This window comes from Fundulus heteroclitus, chromosome 17 (genome assembly GCF_011125445.2).
Source record: "Fundulus heteroclitus isolate FHET01 chromosome 17, MU-UCD_Fhet_4.1, whole genome shotgun sequence".
NCBI classification, from domain to species: domain Eukaryota; kingdom Metazoa; phylum Chordata; class Actinopteri; order Cyprinodontiformes; family Fundulidae; genus Fundulus; species Fundulus heteroclitus.
Genome location: NC_046377.1, coordinates 22,817,792 through 22,839,624, shown reverse-complemented (window position 1 = coordinate 22,839,624; position 21,833 = coordinate 22,817,792). Strand labels below are relative to the sequence as shown.

The 21,833-nt window shown below is 40.2% G+C and overlaps 1 protein-coding gene across 9 annotated transcripts in view; it reads right to left on the bottom strand.

Moving 5' to 3' along the window:
• Positions 1-21,833, bottom strand: part of grip1 (glutamate receptor interacting protein 1) — a 110,096-nt gene that overhangs the window by 48,174 nt on the left and 40,089 nt on the right. Inside the window, exon 1 of one of the 9 annotated variants that reach the window (XM_036148916.1) lies at positions 7,912-8,211. The exons of the other annotated variants lie outside the window; for them this stretch is intronic. Within the exon in view, the coding sequence (XP_036004809.1) occupies positions 7,912-7,966 (55 nt within the window). The 5' untranslated portion in view covers positions 7,967-8,211. Of the gene's footprint in view, positions 1-7,911; positions 8,212-21,833 lie in introns of those variants that run through there. 9 annotated transcript variants of the gene reach the window in all.

Below are 21,833 nucleotides of genomic sequence, written 5' to 3'. Positions count from 1 at the left end.
TGTTCCAAAAAAAGGTAAAAAACAAACCAACTGGACTTGTTTTCCGTAGTTGAAGACGTTTCGCTTCCTATCCAGGAAGCTTTCTCAATTCAAAAAGTCTGGATTACGGAAAACAAGTCAAGTTGCTTTGTTTTTTACCTTTTTTTGGAATTACCATAACCTGGATGACTGAGAATCTTCACCAGCAATCTGCATGTTATCTAAGCCATTACAAGGCCTTTGTTTGGGCAGCAGTATAAAGCTTGTTACTCCACATTACTCAAGACTTTTTGAATTGAGAAAGCTTCCTGGAGAGGAAGCGAAACGTCTTCAACTACGGAAAACAAGTCCAGTTGCTTTGTTTTTTTTAGTTTTTTTTGGAAAGTATTCTAGAGTCACACGTGAGACCATCTGTCCGAGAGCTGAAGCTTGGCCCAAACTGGGTCACGAAGAGAACAACGATCCCAAACACAGCAGCGGAAAAAGGAAAGCGTTGAAACGTCCCAGTCAAAGAAATATTGGACCTTAAGAGAGCCGCGCAGACACAAATATCGACAAACCTCTAACTATAGGCGTAAGAACACATCTTTGAGAGTTTACTTGTCCAATGAAGTGATGTGATCAGTCCAGGCTGCTCTGCTGCTTCGTGGAGGTCAGTTTGTTGGTTTGACGAATGCCTCCTCACAGCTTGGGCAGATCGATACGGCTGTTCTGAGTGATTCCCTTTATCCTGCGGTGAAACAGCCGGGGGTCCCTGAACAGATCGATGGCCATAAAGGGATGTGGATCAAAAGTTTTATTCTTCACATTCAACAGATCTTGTTCCGTGCGACTACCCTGACTGGTGACAAACGGACCGGATGACTCCTCCCGTCTGCTGCTGTCCCCGCGATTCATTTTGGTAACAGGCAACGTCATAATTTACCTTATAATATGCCTGTAATGTCTGTAAAATGTGCTGTACGAACGAAGCGAGGCTCGCTGCGTTTTAAAAATAAACACCATTTGCATTTCCATTCATCACACTTGTCCTCCAGCTACCATGTGAGGGTTTAGCTGTATATTTAAGATCCTCTGAGGAATACAGCAGCACACCGTTATCACAGAGTTTCATTCAGAGACGCTTAAACACACAGCTTTCACAGCGGCCTGACATGAAGGTGAAGTGGAGCTGCGGCGGAGACAAAGCTTTTCTCTGAGGGGTTAAACTCAGACCTTAAGAGGTGCCGCCACGGCTTTGAAAACCACAGAGTTGAGATGTTTGGCTGCGAGAGGAAAACCCACTGAGTCACTTAAAAAGAGCTGCGAAACTTCAAATAGAGGCAAAAATGATTAAAGTTATTCCCCAGCTTGATCCTGGGAGCCCCGGGGCTTCGAGTGGAGGACGGGGTCCAACATGCTCAAGTGTTTGCTGTGATTTCTGTAATTAAAAAGGAAGAAGGGGGAGCGAGTGGAGCCAAACTCAAGACTCTCTGCAGACCTTCTGCCAGAGACGGTTCAGGTTTCCAGTCTGCTCCCGTCGCTGGTATTTGGAGGAAACAGCTCATTTAATCCAATAAGCCATCTGCTTTTTGGAAGGTTGAATAATATCAGCTGAGCAGCAGTTTTTATGACCTGCAGAGAGACGATACCCACGACTAAATATAGATTACGCCGCGCCGCTTCAGATCAGACGCTTTTCTCGTTAAGATGTGAAACCGCGAGATTAATTTGCCAAATCATAACGAGACGGAGCCCAGCTGTGGTTTTTAACTAAATGGTGCTTAATGACACCGATCAAACATTAAGAAACACTTTTACACCTAGAATCAGTTTTTATGTCCGATGTCTCGTAAATCCAATAAACTACCTGCGACCAGACGTTTCCACTGCATCTGTCAGGGGTCGTAAAGTTTTGGCTGATACGTTTGCGTTATTATTAACAGCAACCAAATTGTTTCCGGCTCTAGTTTGTTCATTTGTGATTTTCGTACTTGCAGAATACATTTTTATTTATTTTTGTATTGCCCGTCGATCACAAAACAACATTTAGAATGAAGATTGCGTTTGGAGATCTGACTTCCATCCTCATCGCTGTGCGAGCAGGAAAGATGAACATCTACACTGCAAAAAGGGAACTAAAAATAAGTAAAATTTTCTTGAAATTAGAATATTTTTTCTTGATTTGAGCAGCTAAATAAGACTATTTGCCAATGGAATGAGTATTCTTACCCATAAAATAAGGTTATTAGCTATTCTGCACTTGAAATACGATGGTGGAGATGTATTGTTATTATTTTAAGTGCAAAAATCTTATTCCATTGGCAAATAGTCTTATTTAGCTGCTCAAATCAAGGAAAAATATTCTAATTTCAAGAAAATTTTACTTATTTTTTGTTCCCTTTTTGCAGTGTAGTAAATAAAACCCACCTGTGTGTAATTTAACCTCAGTATAAATGCAGCTGTTCTGTTTCTGGCCTCTCTGGAGAACAATGGAGAGCAACTAACAACATGAAGACCAAGGAGGTCAGGGAGAAAGTTCTGGTCCAGATTCTACAACAATATCTCATCTTTGACATCTCTCAGATCTCTGTTCAATCCATCATCTGGACCTGGAGAGAGCATGGACCACTTGCAGACCTACCAGGACATGGATGTCCACCTGGACTGACCAGATAAGCAGGAGGACCATGGTGGCTCAGGAGGAGCTGCAGAGATCCACTGCTCAGCTGGATTAGGTGATGCACACCACCAATCTGGCTTTCATGGAAGAGTGACAAGAAGAAACAATGTTGAAAGACAATAGGTCCGGTTTGCAGCCACAACCCATGTAGGAGACAACAAAGATGTGGAGATCTAGTCAAAATTCAACTTTCAGACCTACATGCGAAACACTGTGTGTAGTAAAACATGGTGGGGGCAGCATCATGCTGTGGGGATGCCTCTCTTTAACAGGGGCAAAGGAAGCTGGTCCGAGCTGATGGGAAGGTAGATAATCCAGAAAGATCCTGGTGGAGGCTGCAGAAGACCTTTAAAGCAGGACAACCGTCCAGAACATGCAGAAGGAGATGTTATGGGATGGTTCAGATTAGAGCAGAGACATGTGTTAGAGTGGCCTAGTCAAAGTCCAAGGTTAAATCCAACTGAGAATCTGTGACTAGAACCTTAATGTTCACAGACGATCTACCTCCAATCTGATTGATCCAAGAGGGCTGGATAAGATCTATGCCATACTTTACCTGAACCTGAACGTCAACAGCACTGATGGGCCATTAGAAATTAGGGCTGAACGATTTTGGAAAATAATCTAATTGCAATTTTTTTTCTTAATATTGTGATTTAATGCGACTTTTTTCCAGTTTAATTTATCATGTCTTTTTAAACATATAAAAACAACAAATCATTTTGTTTCCTCGCTGTGCAGATTAGTTGCTAAAAGAACCGCAGCATCTAAACTCAGAGCAGAAATGATCGCGTTCTGCCTACAATATATTTCAACCAAAATTGCAATTTTGACTTTTCTCTGCATTAACCACAAGCAACAAAAATGGCGTCTAAACAAAGATGTTTGTAAACAAGGACTATTCAAAACAAGAACTTTTAATGTTTCCATTAATCAGAATATTATTCAAGAGAACAGCTTTTAGTTGATTTGGACATCAATCCTTGTTGAACATAAAGTGCAACCAACAAGCAATTCTATGTATTAAACTGATTGACCAGTAATTAATGCTATGTATGATTATATAAACTCTAAAACGAGTAATAAAATTAGATTATCTCACTGCTGCAACTGTCTTCCCTTCCATGTGGAGGTAAACCCACTTTAAACATTTTACCGACACCTAATGGACGTGTCTAATTCACTAATTGTTACATAGCCAAAAATTGCAGACCTCTGCGATTTGGAAATTGCGTTTTTTTAAATCGCGATTATATTGAAAATGCGATTAATTGTTCAGCCCTATTAGAAATAAGGAACTTCTGCAGGATTTTAGATTTTATTGCTGTTGTCAGAAGAAGTAAAGCAAATATTTAACATTTTACATCCAACAGCCCACGACTAGATGGATGTTTATCCATTAATTGATTGCTTTATGTAAGAAATACAATCTTAACACAGTAAACTGAAACTGACAAGAAGTGAGCGTGACGAAGCAGAAAGTGACCTGAAATAAACTCCCGCTACCTAAATATGTTTAGTTCAAACCGGCTGTTTGTTTGGCATTTAATCATTCGGACAAAATGTGGATGTTGTCTTCACCTCGTCTGTAATGCTGTTGCACAATCCTGGTTGCGTAATGATAATTCAATTGGATCTTTAACGTGCCAGTAAACCATGACATTGCACCAGCCAACTTTTGGACTGAATAAACAAAGAGAAAAGAGCAAAAACAAGCAAAAAAGAAATAAAAGCAGAGAGAAAACATTCTAACAAAAACATGAAGAAAAGGCACAACTAATATAATCAGCGTTAATGTAGCAAGAAATAAATTAAAACAGAAAGTAGTTTGGCTTGTTTGGAAGACGAGATAAAACTCTCCACTTGTTTGATTTCCTCTTTTCTTGATTCACATTTCCTTTAAGAAAATAAACCACACAAAAAAAAAAAGAAAAAAATCGCTTCAGCTTTAAGAACATTTTACATCTTACGCTTCCCAGTCAGGGCTAAAAATTAAATATTTATAAGATCAAGAGCAAAGAGGGATATTCTAAAGACGAATCAATACCAATAAATCAAAAATCATATTTGAAATGATACCTCATGGGGGACTAAGCGGGTTAGAAAATGGATGGATGGATTTGAAATGATAATTCATATCAGTAATTCATTGTAAAAATGTATTTTATATGGCTTTTTATATTTTACTCATTTGTTCTTTGTTAATGCTGATCATTGTGGCTTACAGCTGATAAAATCCTTTAAATTCTGTTTCTAAGAACTATGGGCTTATTGTAAGGTAAGTCCAAGTACTGTACAGCACATGCAGTCAATATTTGGCCGTTCCTTTTGCATGAATCTCTGCATCTGAGGACTAAAATTAATAAGAGAACTGCTTTAAGAGTGTCGATGGTTCTAGAGAAGGCGTTGCTGTGTGGATCTAGAGATATTGCTGTTTTGCTGCATGAAGAGGCATATTAGGGTGGTGCAGTGAGACAGAGGTGAGGTGTGAGGTAAACATTAAATGGGTTTAAGGTGGGGGGGGGGGGTGCTACAACAGAGATTGTCTTTTATTTGCTTCTTTTTGATTAAAATGATGACAGATAAAGTCAGAAAGAAGTTTGCGTGAATTAGAGTGTTTGCAGACACTGTGATCTGTAGCGAGAGTAGGGAGGACCAAGAATCAAGATCCTAACACTCCATTGCAGAGGTTGGGTTGTTATGATGTTGGAAAAGAAGAGTGTTAAGGTAAATAAGAGTTGATCACAATCAATATTATCATTGCAATATTATAGAAATTAGTTAAACATCTCAATTTATCTAATATTGCTCACATCCAGCAGTGAGACCTGTTGTGATGAACACCCCAGAGATGGTGGAGCTAACAAAGAGACGGGAATCTCGTGATTGTATGCTAGGCTAGAGTTGGATGCTAGGCATACAGTGAGACAGACACAGATGATCCACTGTGGCTCCAAGTTACCTTTTTAACCCAAAATAAATCACATAAAACACAGAAAAAGGTGGACCGAGGACTTTTGCAACAAAGATGGTTAAGATCTGTTAAAGTAAACTAGTAAAGAGGACAAGTTTCTTCTCAACCACCAAAAAGCTCTTTCTATTTTTGCATCAGGATTATAAAACATTAAAAATCTAGGACTAACCCAAATCATAGGTAAGAGGACAGCAGCACAGTTATTGCCAGGTATGGGAGGGACAGCCTACAACAGCCAGACTGCAAAATAGACTGGATGTTGTTTGTGTGCGTAGGATCTAAGCTTTTTAACAATAATTAGCGTTTCAAGCATTGTTGTTTTCCTCCGTGTCTAAGAAAAAAAATTGTTGCATAAAGGAGAGAGCATGTGAACTAACCTCAATGTGTAACACTAGCTTGAAGGGACTTTTTACAGCCAAACTGCAGGTTTAGAGAAAACTAAACGTAAGCAGACTCAGAGTAACAGCGGAGTAACAACGCATCAGAATAACGTTTTGACTGCCACATTAATGTACTGCAACTAAATCAACGTTGTGAGTTAAAAATGGACCGATTATGTGGAGAAAAGTGAGACTTGCACAATAAATGCATGTCCCGTGGGTACTGACAGAAATGCAGCTTTTCAAGTGACAAGTGGCAGTTTTTACCCACTGTAGTGGACTTTCCTCACCACCAAGAACTTTTAAATCCCTCTGCATGGTGCCGGTTTGTCGAGTCTCTAAGATAGCACTCAGAGATTTCTCTTGATTTTGCTGGTGAAGATTCTCAGTCATCCAGGTCATGGTCATTCCAAAAAAAAGGTAAAAAACAAAGCAACTGGACTTGTTGGGTTGTGGCTAGTTGAAGATGTTTCGCTTCCTCTCCTTGTAATGGCTTAGATATTGGCTTAGATTTGAATTTGCATGTTATCTAAGCCATTACGAGGCCTTTGTTTGCCAATTGTATAAAGCTTGTTACTCCACATTACTCCAGACTTTTTGAATTGAGAAAGCTTCCTGGAGAGGAAGCGAAACGTCTTCAACTACGGAAAACAAGTCCAGTTGCTTTGTTTTTTTACTTTTTTTGGAATTCTCTTGATTTTCTCCTCCAAAGTGGATAAATCACCCAAAATCTCATTAAGCTTGTGTTCGTCTGTTGGCGGCCATTGTTAAATGGACTGATGACATACTGTACTGTACTGAAAAGTAACCTAGCTGTTCTGAGCTACAAGCAAAAACAATATTGAAAAGAAAACACTCTAAAACGATAAGTTGCGCAATTTAATGCAAAATGACGTGTGGGTTTATCGTGATTAAGATTTAAGATTCCAAATTACCCATGGACAGAACTCCTTACACTGGGACCTCAAGGTCTACTAATTAAAAAGATACCTCTTTAAAATATTGATGATTTCATGTAAAAAGAAGCCAAAAAGGAATGAGGAGTGAAATGAAACCCTCCAAGGACAGATTCCTGGCTGCATGGAGGAAAAGACAGACTTCGTGGAGAAACTGACTCATATTTAGGGACTGAATAGATCATCAAAACTCAAGTAACCCCCTGATGAATGATGCACAACACCTGTCACATTTATGCAACTGATATTTGATTTGACTGTTTAGGAAAGCAAAGAGTTAAAAAGAGCTATTTTTGGCCATTAAGTCAAGTAAATTATTCAGTCTGACTGGAAGAGGCTCCAGGTTTGGACAACTTACCGTAACACAAAAATCAATTATTGTTTTTCGGCTGGAGCAGAAGCGGCAAGAACTCTGACTTTAATTTTGAAAGAATGATGTTTATATTTCAGCGTCTCCTACTAAAGTGACGCTAATACTCCCCGACAGGAGAGAAAAACCTCGTGCTCAGACGCACTCTGCAGGAGCATCTCACAGTTTCGCCCTCAGAGTTGTTCTCCCCGGTGATCCAAACCGAAACAGAAACCGCCAAGAAAACACCTGAGGCTTCAGAACTGGACTGAAAAGACAACAAATATTAAGCACAAATAAACAAACAACAGCGCCTGCCGTCCTTCCAGCTCTGCTTCCTGTTCACACATGAATATTAGATCCAGGATAATAAGAGGCTGCCTCGGAGGCACGGCAACCTGCAACCATCAACTGGATGGATCCATCAGGAGATCGTTTAGCACACGTGCACGCTCACACACGTGCACGCTCGCACACGTGCACGCTCGCACTCATGCATAACTCACACACACAGCTGGCTTTAATCCTGAATACCCACCCCCCCTCCCCCCCCCTCCTCCCCATGCTCAATGTCAGCGGTTTGCAGCCAGAGACACACGACCAACACGCACCTTTGTTCACCCTGCGCAGGATCTGGCAGCGACACTTAAACGACACGGCGATCATGATAAAGCCGAGCCGAATGTCGCCTCCCCTCCGAGCGCCATGCAGGTGTAGCCACCGACAAAAAAATAAATAAATAAAAAGGAGGACAGAAAAAAACGGAAACTACTCCTCCTCCTCCTCCTCGTCCTCCTCTCCTCTTCCTCTGCGAGTGACGGAGGAGCGGCTCATACAGCGAGTGTCATGGAGGCGGGAGAGGGAGGCGGCGAGCGCTGCAGATGTGAAGGTCCTCCATAAAAATCAGCCAGAGGTGGAGGGAGGGAGGGAGGGAGGGAGGGGATGAGAGGGGGGAGGGGGAGGTAGAGTCTGCGCAGATTGGAGGATGAAGAGGATGAGACGGGAGGAGGAAGCAGAGGAGGGAGGGGGAGGAAAGAGGCTGCTGTATCCCACTGCTGAGCATCAGTGCATCTGGATGGATGGATGGATGGATGGATGGATGGATGGATGGATGGATGGATGGATGGATGGATGGACAGAATGACGGATGAATGGATGGATGGATGGATGGATGGACGGACAGAATGATGGATGTGTGGATGGATGTATGGATGGATGGACAGAATGATAGATAGATAGATAGATAGATAGATAGATAGATAGATAGATAGATAGATAGATAGAAGGATGGATGGATGGACAGAATGATGGATGGATAGACGGATGGACGGATGGACAGAATGATGGATGGATGGATGGATGGATGGATGGATGTATGGATGGATGGATGGATGGATGTATGTATGTATGTATGGATGGATGGATGGATGGATGGATGGATGGACAGAATGATGGATGGATAGACGGATGGACGGATGGATGGATGGACAGAATGATGGATGGATGGATGGATGGATGGATGGATGGATGGATGGATGGATGGATGGATGGACAGAATGATGGATGGATAGACGGATGGACGGATGGATGGATGGACAGAATGATGGATGGATGGATGGATGGATGGATGTATGTATGGATGGATGGATGGATGGATGGATGGATGGATAGATGGATGGATGGATGGATGGATGGATGGATGGATGGATGGATGGACGGATGGACAGAATGATGGGTGGATGGATGGATGGATGGATGGATGGATAGACGGATGGACGGATGGATGGATGGACAGAATGATGGATGGATGTATGGATGGATGGATGGATGGATGTATGGATGGATGGATGGATGGATGACCAACAGAGAGAAGTAAATGACAAAACGGGCAGAAATACAAGAACCTGGACTTAAAAGCAGCAGAACCACCCAGATCCGGATAAATCTGGACCAAAGAGACTGGGGTAGAATAATGAATCAGAGCGAGAACAGCTGATAATGCGAGTTCTGAAGTCACATATTATTTATTTCCTTTCCCATACGTGACATTAACCGACGTGTAAAGTGAGTTTTTCCTCTAGTCGATTCCTCTGGCCGTGCCTGCAGGTATGACATGTTGTGCGCTCGTTCACCTGTCTATACTTTGTCGCGTCTCCGCCATAATCGATGCATTAGCGAGGGAACATGGGCTAACTTTAATATTTATAGCTTTCTTACCTCAGAAGACATTACGCCTCTAAACAAAATCCCTGAGCAGCAGCAGCAGATGCTTTTCCTCATGCACGTGTACAACACTGGTGTCATTTCAACTTGTCGCCACAGGGGGGCAGGCTACTGCAGAAATCCTGGAACTGGCATCATGCTCCTTTAAATTATACTTTATCGTTTCAGTTGTGGCTCAAAGCAAAAAAAAACAACACAGGTATAAAAAGCTGGAAAATTATTATTTATTCCATCTGTGAAAATCTGATTAGATTTTTCACAGCAGGGGGCCGAAGTTTGCTTGAGAAAGCTTCTCTAGAGCCTTTACTAAATTTATTCCTTAATAATTTCATCCCATTTAAGGGTTTTAGTTGGGCAAAATGTTTAATGTCAGTACCTGGGTGTTTGCCATAATAACCGTACACATGGGTCAACATACTCTAGGAGCTGTGACATCAACGTCTCAATGGGTGTCTGTGGTTCTTCTAGAGCACAGGTGTCAAACTCATTTTGGTTTAGGGGTCGCATTCAGCTTAATCTGATCTCAAGAGGACCACACGAGTAAACTCATTGCAAGATTAAATAGAACTAATAAAAGTGGACTTGTTGGTGATTTTTATATGAAATTAATTTCACTTTTACACAATATATTATGAACAACCTCATCGTTTTTAAGAAAAGTATGTGCAATTTCAACAATATTTTTACTCAGTTAAACATTTACGTGTGCATTATGCATAAGAACTGATCACAGTGATTGTACAATGTTGAAAAACATTTATTCACATTTTTTGGAACTTAGAAACACTGTCCTGCATGACAAAATACATCAAACAGATAAAAATGATAAATTTTCCACATCTGAAGCTCAGTGCTACCATCTGCTGATTAAAACACAGCGCCCCTCATGGACAATATAGGAACTGCAGATTTTCAATTAAACGAAGTACATGTTTTTTTCAAAAACTGTTTTATCATTCTCTTCCTTTTATCTCCTCTTTCTTTCACCTTTTCTTTTTTTTCTTCTTGTTCTTCCTTTCCTCTCCTACTTTCCCTTTGTAGTGTCCATATCATTTAAGATATTCCCCGCATGAATCATAATAAAACTATTCACATTCATAAATCAAGCGGAGCACTGTGGCAAAAGCTGTACTGCTCCACTTGTGAAAGTCAAATCTGATGAGCTCTTTTTGGCATTAAGACAACAATTCTTATTGCCACATTGCCAGACAGGACAGTTAAAAAAACAAAAAGAAAAAAAAAAAAACACCACTACTCTAGAGCACAGGTGTCAAACTCAAATCCGGCCCCTCAAGGCAGTTTATCCGGCCCTCAAGAGCCAATAAAGGCATATCGTGTCATGAAGTAGAGGCATATATCCTTTTTAAAGTGTATAAAGTGGAGAAAACTGTGCCTCCTGTAGCGAACGTTGATTTTTGTTTTAACTGTGTAGTAACAGCCTCCTGCCACTAGATGTCAGTTTTCCCACAACACATAAAAACAACCCAGAAACGTCTAAAAAGAGAAAAAGTGACGCAGAATCATGAGTTTGAAGTGTAACTCACCACAATATCAACTTTTTTTCATATAAAACTGTATAAATTGGGCCTTTTGGTGCTACTTTTATGTTACTGTGCTTTTTCTTTATACTTCTATGTGAACTGGAATGAAATTATGAAATCAAAAGTATCATCTATACACGTGTAACTGGCCCTTTTAATGACTCAATTATGCCAAAGTGGCCCCTTAAAGAAACGAGTTTGACGCCCCTGCTCTAGAGAGACCAACACATCGTCAGCAAACATTGCAACCTTGATGTTCTTAACGTCATGATTCTGTTTAAATGATTGAATGATTGAGTGTAAATTATGGGATTTTTGTCTGTTTTTAATAAACCCCATTCTGATCAGCATGAAGATGATCGGGTAGGAATCTTTCCAGCCTGGGAGCCAAGATGGATGTAAATAATTTATAGTTTATGCTTAGAGGCCAATAGTTTGCACCCGCCTGCTGGTCTCTACCCTCCTCTGGGATGATTGAGATGTGGGCTTGTGTCCAGGATGGAGGGGGATCCCCTCTGTGCAGAATCCTGTTAAAACAGCGCGGGAACCGTGGTAACAATTAAGGCTTTGCTGCTTTTATTATGTAGTTTGTAATGAAGACATGTTGGCCATTACTTCCCAGTTCTGTGCTTCTTTGCTCCTTGAATAACTCTGAAACCTTTTAAAGCAAATTCTGTACATACAAATGTTTTTTTAAAAATATTCACCTGTACACTGTGACTTTCTCCTGCATTGTTTACATTTCAACTGTATTATTTTTAAATACTGTAATTTAAATCTACTCTAATTTACAAGCTGTATTCTTGCACAAATGCCCTTGCACAATCAGTTCTGTACATACAAATGGTTTTTAAAAATATTCACCTGTAAACTGTGACTTCTCCTGCATTGTCTACATTTAAATTGTTTACTTTTAAATCACTGCTGCACCTTATACTGTAATTTAGTTTTTACTGCAATTTGCAAGCTGTATGCAACGGAATTTCGTTCTGTACGCACTCTGTGCATACAAAATGACAAATAAAGTAATTTTGCTAATTATTATTTACCAAAAAAAAGTAATTATTCAAATATTACAAAAGGTTACAAAGACAGGAAACACAATATTTTATATTTAATTTGTATTATTAAAGAAACACAGAATAAACTGTTAAAGTGACCAGCTTCTAATCAATTAGAATCAACTATTAATTATTATAATTACCAATTAAAAGCCTGATGTGTTAACATATCAGCCTGGAGGTGTTGTAATACGCGAGGCTGCAGCTGCCTGTTTGACTCCTGAGGCTGTGATTGGTTGATGGGGCAGAAGCAGGTAGTGGTCAGGGATGTAGGTCAGTGTTCCAGCAGCAGATCAGAGCAGATTAATGTCAGCCAGAGAGTATTAAAGGTATTATCTGTGGTATTTCACTATAACTGCATGAGGATGCAGCCGTGGTGTCTGTCAGTGTCTCTCCCACAGAATCAGCATCTGATCTGAGGTCTGCTGCCCCCTGCTGGTCGGCGTAGCAGTCAGACGCACTCTGAGGCTGCCCCGCCCCCTGCTGGCGGCAAAGCAGCGTTGCAGCCTGAAGCAGCAGCTTCCAGAAATGTTTAAATCTCAGGAATTAGCACCAAAAAAATGCAACAAACATGTCAGAAAATACCAGAAAAGTGTTGATTTGATTTAATCCAAGTGCAAAATAAAAAAAAAACACTGGATAAAGGACCTGCAGAACCGTCCAGAACACGAGAAAACAGAACCAAGGGATCAGAACCAGCTAAAGAGAGCAGATAAATTACAGCCTAAATGACGAGAGCCCCCGGAGAAATGTCTGAACCCGTTAAAAACCGGCAAAATCAGAGAACAGAACCAGGACTCGGAGCTGGCAGAACCAAACAGAACCGAAGAAGGTGGAGGCCGTGTCCAGTGAACCAGAGAACAGAGGAGGAGGTAAGAATCACGGCTGAACAGAAGCTGCAAATGAAAACAGAACCCGGGACTCCAGAACCACGGAAAGTTCAATCTGATTAGCCAGAACCAGGTCAGATTAACAAGAAGATCAGAACCTGGTTTGAGCTGCAAAAACGGACAAAACTTGAGAAAGCTGTCATCTGTGGTACCGGTTCTGAAAGATCCAGACAGAACCAGATGAATGATTCTGAACCGACTCCTGCCAGATTCACTGAAACCGACTGAAACCATTGAAATATCCAAACACCAGAACCAACCACATCAACTAAATACAGAACCAAGAACTAAATCCTCTACAGACAGTTAAAACAGAACCAGTACCAACCAAAGAACCCAAATCCATCACAACCAGTTTAAATCATTAAAATTCAACAGAACCAACTCAACCTAAACGCAGACAGAACCAGATACTATAACTTTAGATTAGTTTTTTTTTTCAGAACCAGCAGATTCAGAACGACCAGAGCTGGACTACTAACAGTATGATGTCCAGAACCAGGACTTTAAAAACCAGCAGAAAGAATTCAGACCCAAAATGAAAAAAAAAGAAGTCCAAACCAGAACCAGAAAACTTAGAACCTACCAAATGACCTAAAACAAGAGGAATATCTGGGCTCAGAGGAGGTCCAGTGAACCAGTGAAGTGGACCAGACACATTCAGACAGAACCAGACCCAGAATCAAGCTAATCTGTATTGGGTCAGTACCGGTTGTAAACTGCACAACAAAAACGGCTGCATCAAAGAACCAGAACCACTTGGTGTCCATTAACCCCCGAAACCTGTCTTTCAAGACAGAACCCACTCAGAAAATTACAATAAAATCTATTTCTGAAAGAAACGACGCAGTCAGAACCAGTGGGTTAGTTTTAAAAACAGAACCAGCTGTCATATCCAGAAAGAACCCAAAACTGTAACACCAGGATAAAAATAAAAATCTGCTGGACCCAATGACCTCAAAATCAGCTCAGTCCAAACAGAACCCCACAGATCAGAACCCACCCTAACCATATAACACCACGGGCATCAGAAGCCGTGTCCTACAACACCGGTTCTGAAAAGTCCAAACAGACCCAGATTCTGTGATTCAAAACAAAGACGTCAGAGCCAGCTGTTCTCATCCGGCAAATTCAAACAGAACCCGACTCAGAACCGGCCAATCCACTGCTGCCGGTGTTGGTAGGTGGATTTATTCAAAAGGACCCAGAAACTGGACCGAGATGAGATGCTAAGGATCAGAACCAGAAAAGCTTTGATCCAAACCAAACAAAACAAATCAGCAAATAAAATCTAACCGAGTGCCCCCATTTCCAGACGTCCCTGAACGCACCTGGCGCACCGATGAGGCCCGTCCCATACGACGTTATATAGTCAAAGTATACACTTTTACACAATATATTATGAATAACCTCAGCGTTTTTAAGAAAGGTATGTGCAATTTCAACAATACTTTTTCTCAGTTAAACATTTACTTGTGCATTATGCATAAGAACTGATCACAGTGATTATACAATGTTGAAAAACATTTATTCACATTTTTTGGAACTTTGTCATGCAGGACAGTGTTTCTAAATACATCAAACAGATAAAAATTAAGAAATTATTTAAAATCAATTTTCCACATCTGAAGCTCAGTGCTACCATCTGCTGACTAAAACACAGCGCCCCTCGTGGACAATATAGGAACTGCAGATTTTCAAATAAACGAAGTACATGTTTTTTTTTCAATAATTGTTTTATCATTCTCTTCCTTTTATCTCCTCTTTCTTTCACCTTTTCTTTTTTCTTCTTGTTCTTCCTTTCCTCTCCTACGTTCCCATTGTAGTGTCTATATCATTTGAGATATTCCCCGCATGAATCATAATTAAACTATTCACATTCATAAATCAAGCGGAGCACTATGGCAAAAGCAGTACTGCTCCACTTGTGAAAGTCAAATCTGATGAGCTCTTTTTGGCATTAAGACAACAATTCTTATTGCCACATTGCCAGACAGGACACTGAAAAAAAAAAAAAGAAAAAAAAAAAGATTTTTTTTTTAATAATGATGGTAATGACCCCTGCTCTAGAGCACATATGTCAAACTCAAGGCAATTTATCTGGCCCTCAAGAGCCAATAAAGGCATATCGTGTCATAAAGTAGAGGCATATATCCTTCTAATCGAGTGCCCCCATTTCCAGACGTCCCTGAACGCACCTGGCATGCAACAAACGCACACCTGGCGCACCGATGAGGCCCGTCCCGTACGACGTTATATAGTCAAAGTCAAAGTATACTCTGTCACTTACTGGTTCTGGTTCTGCTGGAGGTTCTCCTCCCTGTTAAAGGGGAGTTTTCCTCTCCACTGTCGCTTCATGCATGCTCAGTATGAGGGATTGCTGCAAAGCCATCAACAATGCAGACGACTGTCCACTGTGGCTCTACGCTCTTTCAGGAGGAGTGAATGCTGCTTGGAGAGACTTGATGCAACCTGCTGGGTTTCCTTAGAGAGGAAACTTTCTCACCAACCTGGAGGATCTGATGGAGTCTGACTTTGGAAAGAGCCTTGAGATGACATGTATCATGAATTGGCGCTATATAAATAAAATTGAATTGAATTGAATTGAAAAGGCACAAACGTAACAACGTAGGCACGCACGGCTGCGGCCGTCACCATGGAAACAGGCGGCTGAATAATTTAAGGGGCGAGAGAGCGACCCAGGCGACGTACGAAAGAGTGACTCCGCAGATGAAAGCAGAGTTTAGACGGTGTCGGCGGACGCAGGTCATCATCACAGCTGCTAGCATTGCTGAGCAGCTAGATCAGGGTGTGTGTGTGTGTGTGTGTGTGTGTGTGTGTGTGTGTGTGTGTGTGAACGCGAGGCTTTGAGTCACCGTGACATCTTGTTCTGCCTGCGCACATGAAGCGGGTGTTAATGACACGGCTGCTGCTGCTGCTGCTGCGGCTGGGCGGGAGGAAGAGGAGGAAGCGATGTGCGAAGAACCCTTTAATTAGTGCGAGGAGTCGCAGTCTACGTGTGAGAAGACGAGCAGATGGGACGCAGACCTACACATCCTGGGCGTTTGGACTTTTACGTTAGGCCTGGACGATAATTCAATAACGATAAATAATCAACCGATAGCATATATCGATTATAGGGGAAAAAAAAGTTCAGTAAAAAGTTAAATAGAATAAAAGTTTTCCTTCCGTTTGCATTCTAGCCAATCATGTAGGTTAATATTACAGTCATTACATCCTCCCAACCAATCACAACGCAGACCCAGGAAGCTCCGCCTCCTTCAAAGAGTTCAGAGAGCACACATTGCTGTTTTTAAAACTTACAGTTTTGTTAAAAAGTTGGTTAAATAAAGGGTTGAGTTTTAATTCAGTGTTTGTGTGTTCTTTATCTAAATATAGGTTACAAAGCAACAGCATAAAATGGCAAGAGCTGCTCTTAAAACATATGTTTTGAATTTAGGGCTGAACAATATAGAAAAAAGAAGATATCGATAAAATAGAAATTATATTGATCGATATAGATAATTATCAACAAATTGAAAACATTGGAGAGGGTGGTGGCTGGAGGCCAACCTTTTAGTTGTAAAAAAGAACCCGTGAACTCTTTGGAGGGGGCGGAGCTTAGTGACAGATAGTTCCTGGGTCTGCGTTGTGATTGGCTGGGAGGATGTAGTGACTAATATTAACCTACATGGCTAGAATGCATAAAAAAGGAAAACATTTATTCTATTGAACTCTTTATTGACCCTTTTTTCTATCATCGATATTTATTGTTATTGAATTATCTTCTAGCCCTATTTGTATTTGTTGATAATTATCAATATCGATCAATATGATTTTTTTGCTACGCTTTTTTTCTATAATCGCCCAGCCCTAAATTCAATAACGATATATGATGAGTGATAGACGTGTGGTTCAATAGAAAAAAAAGGGTCAATTGTTTCTCTCAAAAAGTTTTTCTTCCTTTTACATTCTAGCCAATCATGTAGGTTAATACTACAGTCATTACATCCTCCCAACCAATCGCAATGCAGACCCAGGAAGCCCCGCCCCCTTCAGACTTCAGAGAGCACGTGTGTTTTTTTTAAAACTTACAGTTTTGGTAAAATGTTGGGGTTATGTTTGAATTCAGTGTTCTTTATTAAAAAACAGGTCATTAAGCAACAGCATAAAACATATGTTTTGAATTTATTTATTTATTTTTTAGCGATATTGATCAATATGATTTCTATTTTATCGATATGCTTTTTTTTCGTCCAGCCCTATTTTACCTTCAGGTGGCGCTACAGAGACAGTTTCTCCCCCCCCACATTGTCTATATTGCATTATTTAAAATTTTTAATGTGCACAAACTCATATAATAAAGCTGGTTCTGATATTTTATTTATTTTTATTTTTTTTTGGAGACTTCTTTCAGCATCTTGCCGTCTGCTTTCAGGGTGAACTTGACCAGGGGGCAGGTTGGCAGACGTTTTGAATCTCCTCCACTCGTGGAATATTTCCCATACAGTTGAATGTTTTATTTAAAAGCCCTGTGAGAACTCTTTAAATCACTTACCAGACTTAAAGACGCTATAAAATTCTCTCTAAAGGCCCCAGGCAGCTCTTTGGATCTCACCATGGTGATCCGTCAGGAGCGCCCAAACTACACGTCTGAGGTTGAAACAGAACAAACCTAATTCAGAATGCTGAGGCGTGTTTCACGTGTTATTTTTTGTCATTTTAGCCATCCAAAAGTTTCATCAGATAGTGAACTACACTGGTGGATCACAGAGAACGAGTACGTCTGGCTCAGACAAAGTGGAAGAGATTCATCGACCACGTTTCCCCAATCATGAGAGTGAAATATAAAGTTAAGCAGCTGCAGATTAAGAGGATAAAACGGCAGCAAGAAGAGAAAGCAGCTGCAGGATGTGCTGAACATTAAAACAGGGAGACGCAGGGTTTGTTGCATCACTTAGAGCCAGATGTACCTAATGAACCAGCAACTGTCTGAAGGGAATCAGAGGGGGGGAAAAAAATGAGGAAGTTGTTCTTTAATTTAAAAGAACTAATTAAACATCAAATCCAAATAATGAGGGGAAAGCGCGGCGAATCCTGAGAGGCCTGCAGATTAATTAATTGTGCAGATTTCTGCTCCACTTTCCGCCTCTCGCTTGCTCGCTTGTGTGTGTTCGTCGGCTGTGAAGATAACGGAGGGGAGAACGCCGCCTCCGGACCGAGCGGCTGGCGGCCAACGGCGGCTGACGGACAAGCGGAGTCGAGGGGAGTTTAACACATTCCCACATGGTGACGGGTAGAAAAAGCGTGTAGGCGAACACTTGATGCTGGGTCTGCTTACGGCAGCCAGGAGGAGATAAAAACAAAGATGTTCCTGCTTTTAACAGATTTGTTTCCTCCAAACAGGAACAATCAGGCGCAGCAGAGTCGGCCCTTTCCTCCCCGATCTTTGATCTCCGTCACGCGGGACGCAGACATGTTAAACGAGCGCTGAGTTAGCGCATTAATTAGCACGTTTTCCACGTCAGCAGCCTTCACAATCGCACATGACGGCTTCTGGATCATCCAGCAGTCACTCCGTCTGTGTGTTAATGTATGCATCATAATATTCCTGCGCATAATGAGATCATGAGGAGGTGTGATGGGAGTGGGGAGGTGAGACAGGTGACCCCACCGACGGATAAAAATACGAGAAAGCTCCTCTCCTCCTGAGAAAAACATTTGCACTGCAAAAAGGGAACTAAAAGTAAGTAAAATTTTCTTGAAATTAGTGTATTTTTCCGTGATTTGAACAGCTAAAGAAGACTATTTGCCAATTGAATGAGAATTCCTACCCCTAAAATAAGATAATTAGATACCCTGCACTTGAAATAAGATGATGGAGATGAATTGTTATTATTTTAAGTGCGAAAATCTTATTCCATTGGCAAATAGTCTGATTTACCAGCTCGAATCAACGAGAAATACGTTAATTTCAAGAGGATTTTTACCTACTTTTACCTATACGTACTGCAAAACTGTGTACAATGCAACAGTCTACTTTTAAATCACTGCTGCACCTTACTGCATATTTGTCTACATTGGTTTACATTGTTTACATTTTCAACTGCCTACTGTTCACTGCTGCACTTTATCCGGAAGTAAATTGAAATTTATCCTGTAAGTGACTGCGATTGACCACTGCACTTTATCCTGTACCGTAATTCACTGCAAGGTATCCTGTAGAGTTACTGCAATATTTCTGAGCTGTGTGAAAACGAAATTTCGTTCTGTATGCACTCTGTGTATACAAAATGACAATAAAGAAAGTCTAAGTCTAAGTCTATTTTTACCTCCCTTTTTGCAGTGTGCTTCTGCAGCTTCACTGACAACCTTTCATAATTCTGGGATGTTTCCACATTTCTTTCACGTTTTAAAACACAAACTTTACACGGCAGGCCAGTGATGCAGCTTCTAAACGTGCAAAACTTTCCTTCAATTTTATATTTACGCCACAGTTTGTGTTGCTCCATCAACACTAAAGTGATAAAATACTTTGCAGGTTGTGGTTATAGTGTAGTAGAATGTGGAAGCGTTCAAAACAACATAAGATATTAATTAATATATCAAAATAAGTACACACTGCAAAAACAGAACTAAGAATAAGTAAAATGTTCTTTAAATGAGTGCATTTGTCCTTGATCTGAGCAGCTAAATAAGATGATCTGCCAATGGAATAAGATTTGTGCACTTAAAATAAGAACAATTCATCTCCATCATCTTATTTCAAGTGCAGGATGTCTAATTATCTTATTTCAGGGGTCAAAATACTCATTCCATTGGCAGATAATCTTATTTACCCGCTAAAATCATGGACAAATACACCAACTTTAAGAACATTTTACTTATTTTTAGATCAGTTTTTGCAGTGCAGATGAGCAGCAAAAAAGGAAATAAAAACAAGTAAAATCTTCTTGAAATTTGTAAATTTTTCCTTGATTTGAGAAGCTAAATGAGACTATTTGCCCGTGGAATGAGTATTTTTACCCCTAAAATAAGATAATTAGACATCCTGCACTTGAAATAAGATGATGTATATGAGTTGTTCTTATTTTAAGTGCAAAATACTTTTATTTCATTGGCAAATAGTCTTAGTTACCTGCTCAAATCAAAGACAAATGCACTAATTTCAAGAAAATTTTACCTACTTTTAGTTCCCTTTTTGTAGTTGATTGAAATTTTACACATAATCCCAGATTTCCATTTATGCAGACATGAGTAAAAACTACACTGCAAAAAGGGAACCAAAATTAAGTAAATCTTTCTTGAAATTAGTATATTTTTACTTGATTTGAGCAGGTAAATAAGATTATTTGCCAATGGAATAAGATTTTTGCACTTAAAGTAGGAACAATTCATCTCCATCATTTTTCAAGTGCATAATATCTAATTATCTTATTTTAGGGGTAGAACTACTAATCGCATTGGCAAATAGTCTTATTTACCTGCTCAAATCAATGAAAAATAGACAAATTTCTAGAAAGTTTTACTTACTTTTAGTTCCCTTTTTGCAATGTAAGTGAACCCTAGATGCTTCATCCGGACGTAGGAAGACAAGCAGCATCCAGGTGCTGATCAACACAACGCCAGGCCGAAAAGACATCAGCAATGAGCTTAGAGAAGCAACTTTTGCTACTCGGCAACCTGGGAAGGGTTGTTTAGAATCCATTATTCTACAAAAAGTAAAGATTATTTACAAGTAAAACACATTTGAGGCTAAATTAACCTTAAAGTCAAAGCGTGAAGCTCAGAGATATTACCAAAAATCCAGGAGGTCCATCTTAGACCCTTCAGGGCTCAGGCAGCAGCTTAAAGGTTAGCGTTCATGACAGGATGAGCAGAAAAAGACTGAACAAAAGGCAGATGAGAGCGAAGCAGAGATGTTTGTCCATATCGCAGAGAGTCGTATCTGGAGAAACCTAAAAGCAGCTCAGCAGGGGAGGGCTGAGCATTTGGGTCCAAACTGGGCCATAAGCAGAACAATCACCCCAAATAATAGGGCTGAACAATTTTAGAAAATAATCTAATTGCGATTTTATTTCTTAATATTGCGATTTAATGTGATTTTTTTTTTTAAGTTTAATTTATCACGTGTTTTTAAATATATACAAACAACAAATGAATTTGTTTCCTCGCCGTTCGGATTAGTTGCTAAAGGACCCGCAGCATCTAAACTCAGAGCAGAAATTATTGCGTTCTGCCTACAATATATTTCAACCAAAATTGCAATTTTGACTTTTCTCTGCATTAACCACAAGCAACAAAAATGGCCTCTAAATAAAGATGTTTGTAAACAAGGACTATTTTAAATATGAACTTTTAATGTTTCTATTGATCAGAATATTATTCAAGAGAACAGCTTTTGATTTAATTGGACATCAATCCTTGTTGAACATAAAGTGCAAAGTCCAACCAACAAGCAAGTCTATGTATTAAACTGATTGACCATTACTTAATGCTATGTATGATTATATAAACTCTAAAACAAGTAATAAAGTTAGATTATCTCACTGCTGCAACTGTCTTCCCTTCCATGTGAGGCAAACCCACTTTAAACATTTTACCACCTAATGGACGTGTCTAATTCCCTAATTGTTACAGAGCCAAAAATTGCAGACTCTGCGATTTGGAAATTGCGTTTTTTTAAATCGCGATTATATTGAAAATGCGATTAATTGTTCAGCCCTACCAAATACTACAGCTAACATGCAACAAAATGTCGGAGAAACGGCCTAGTCAAAGTCCAGACCTGCATCTGTGACGGGACCTCCAGGGAAAG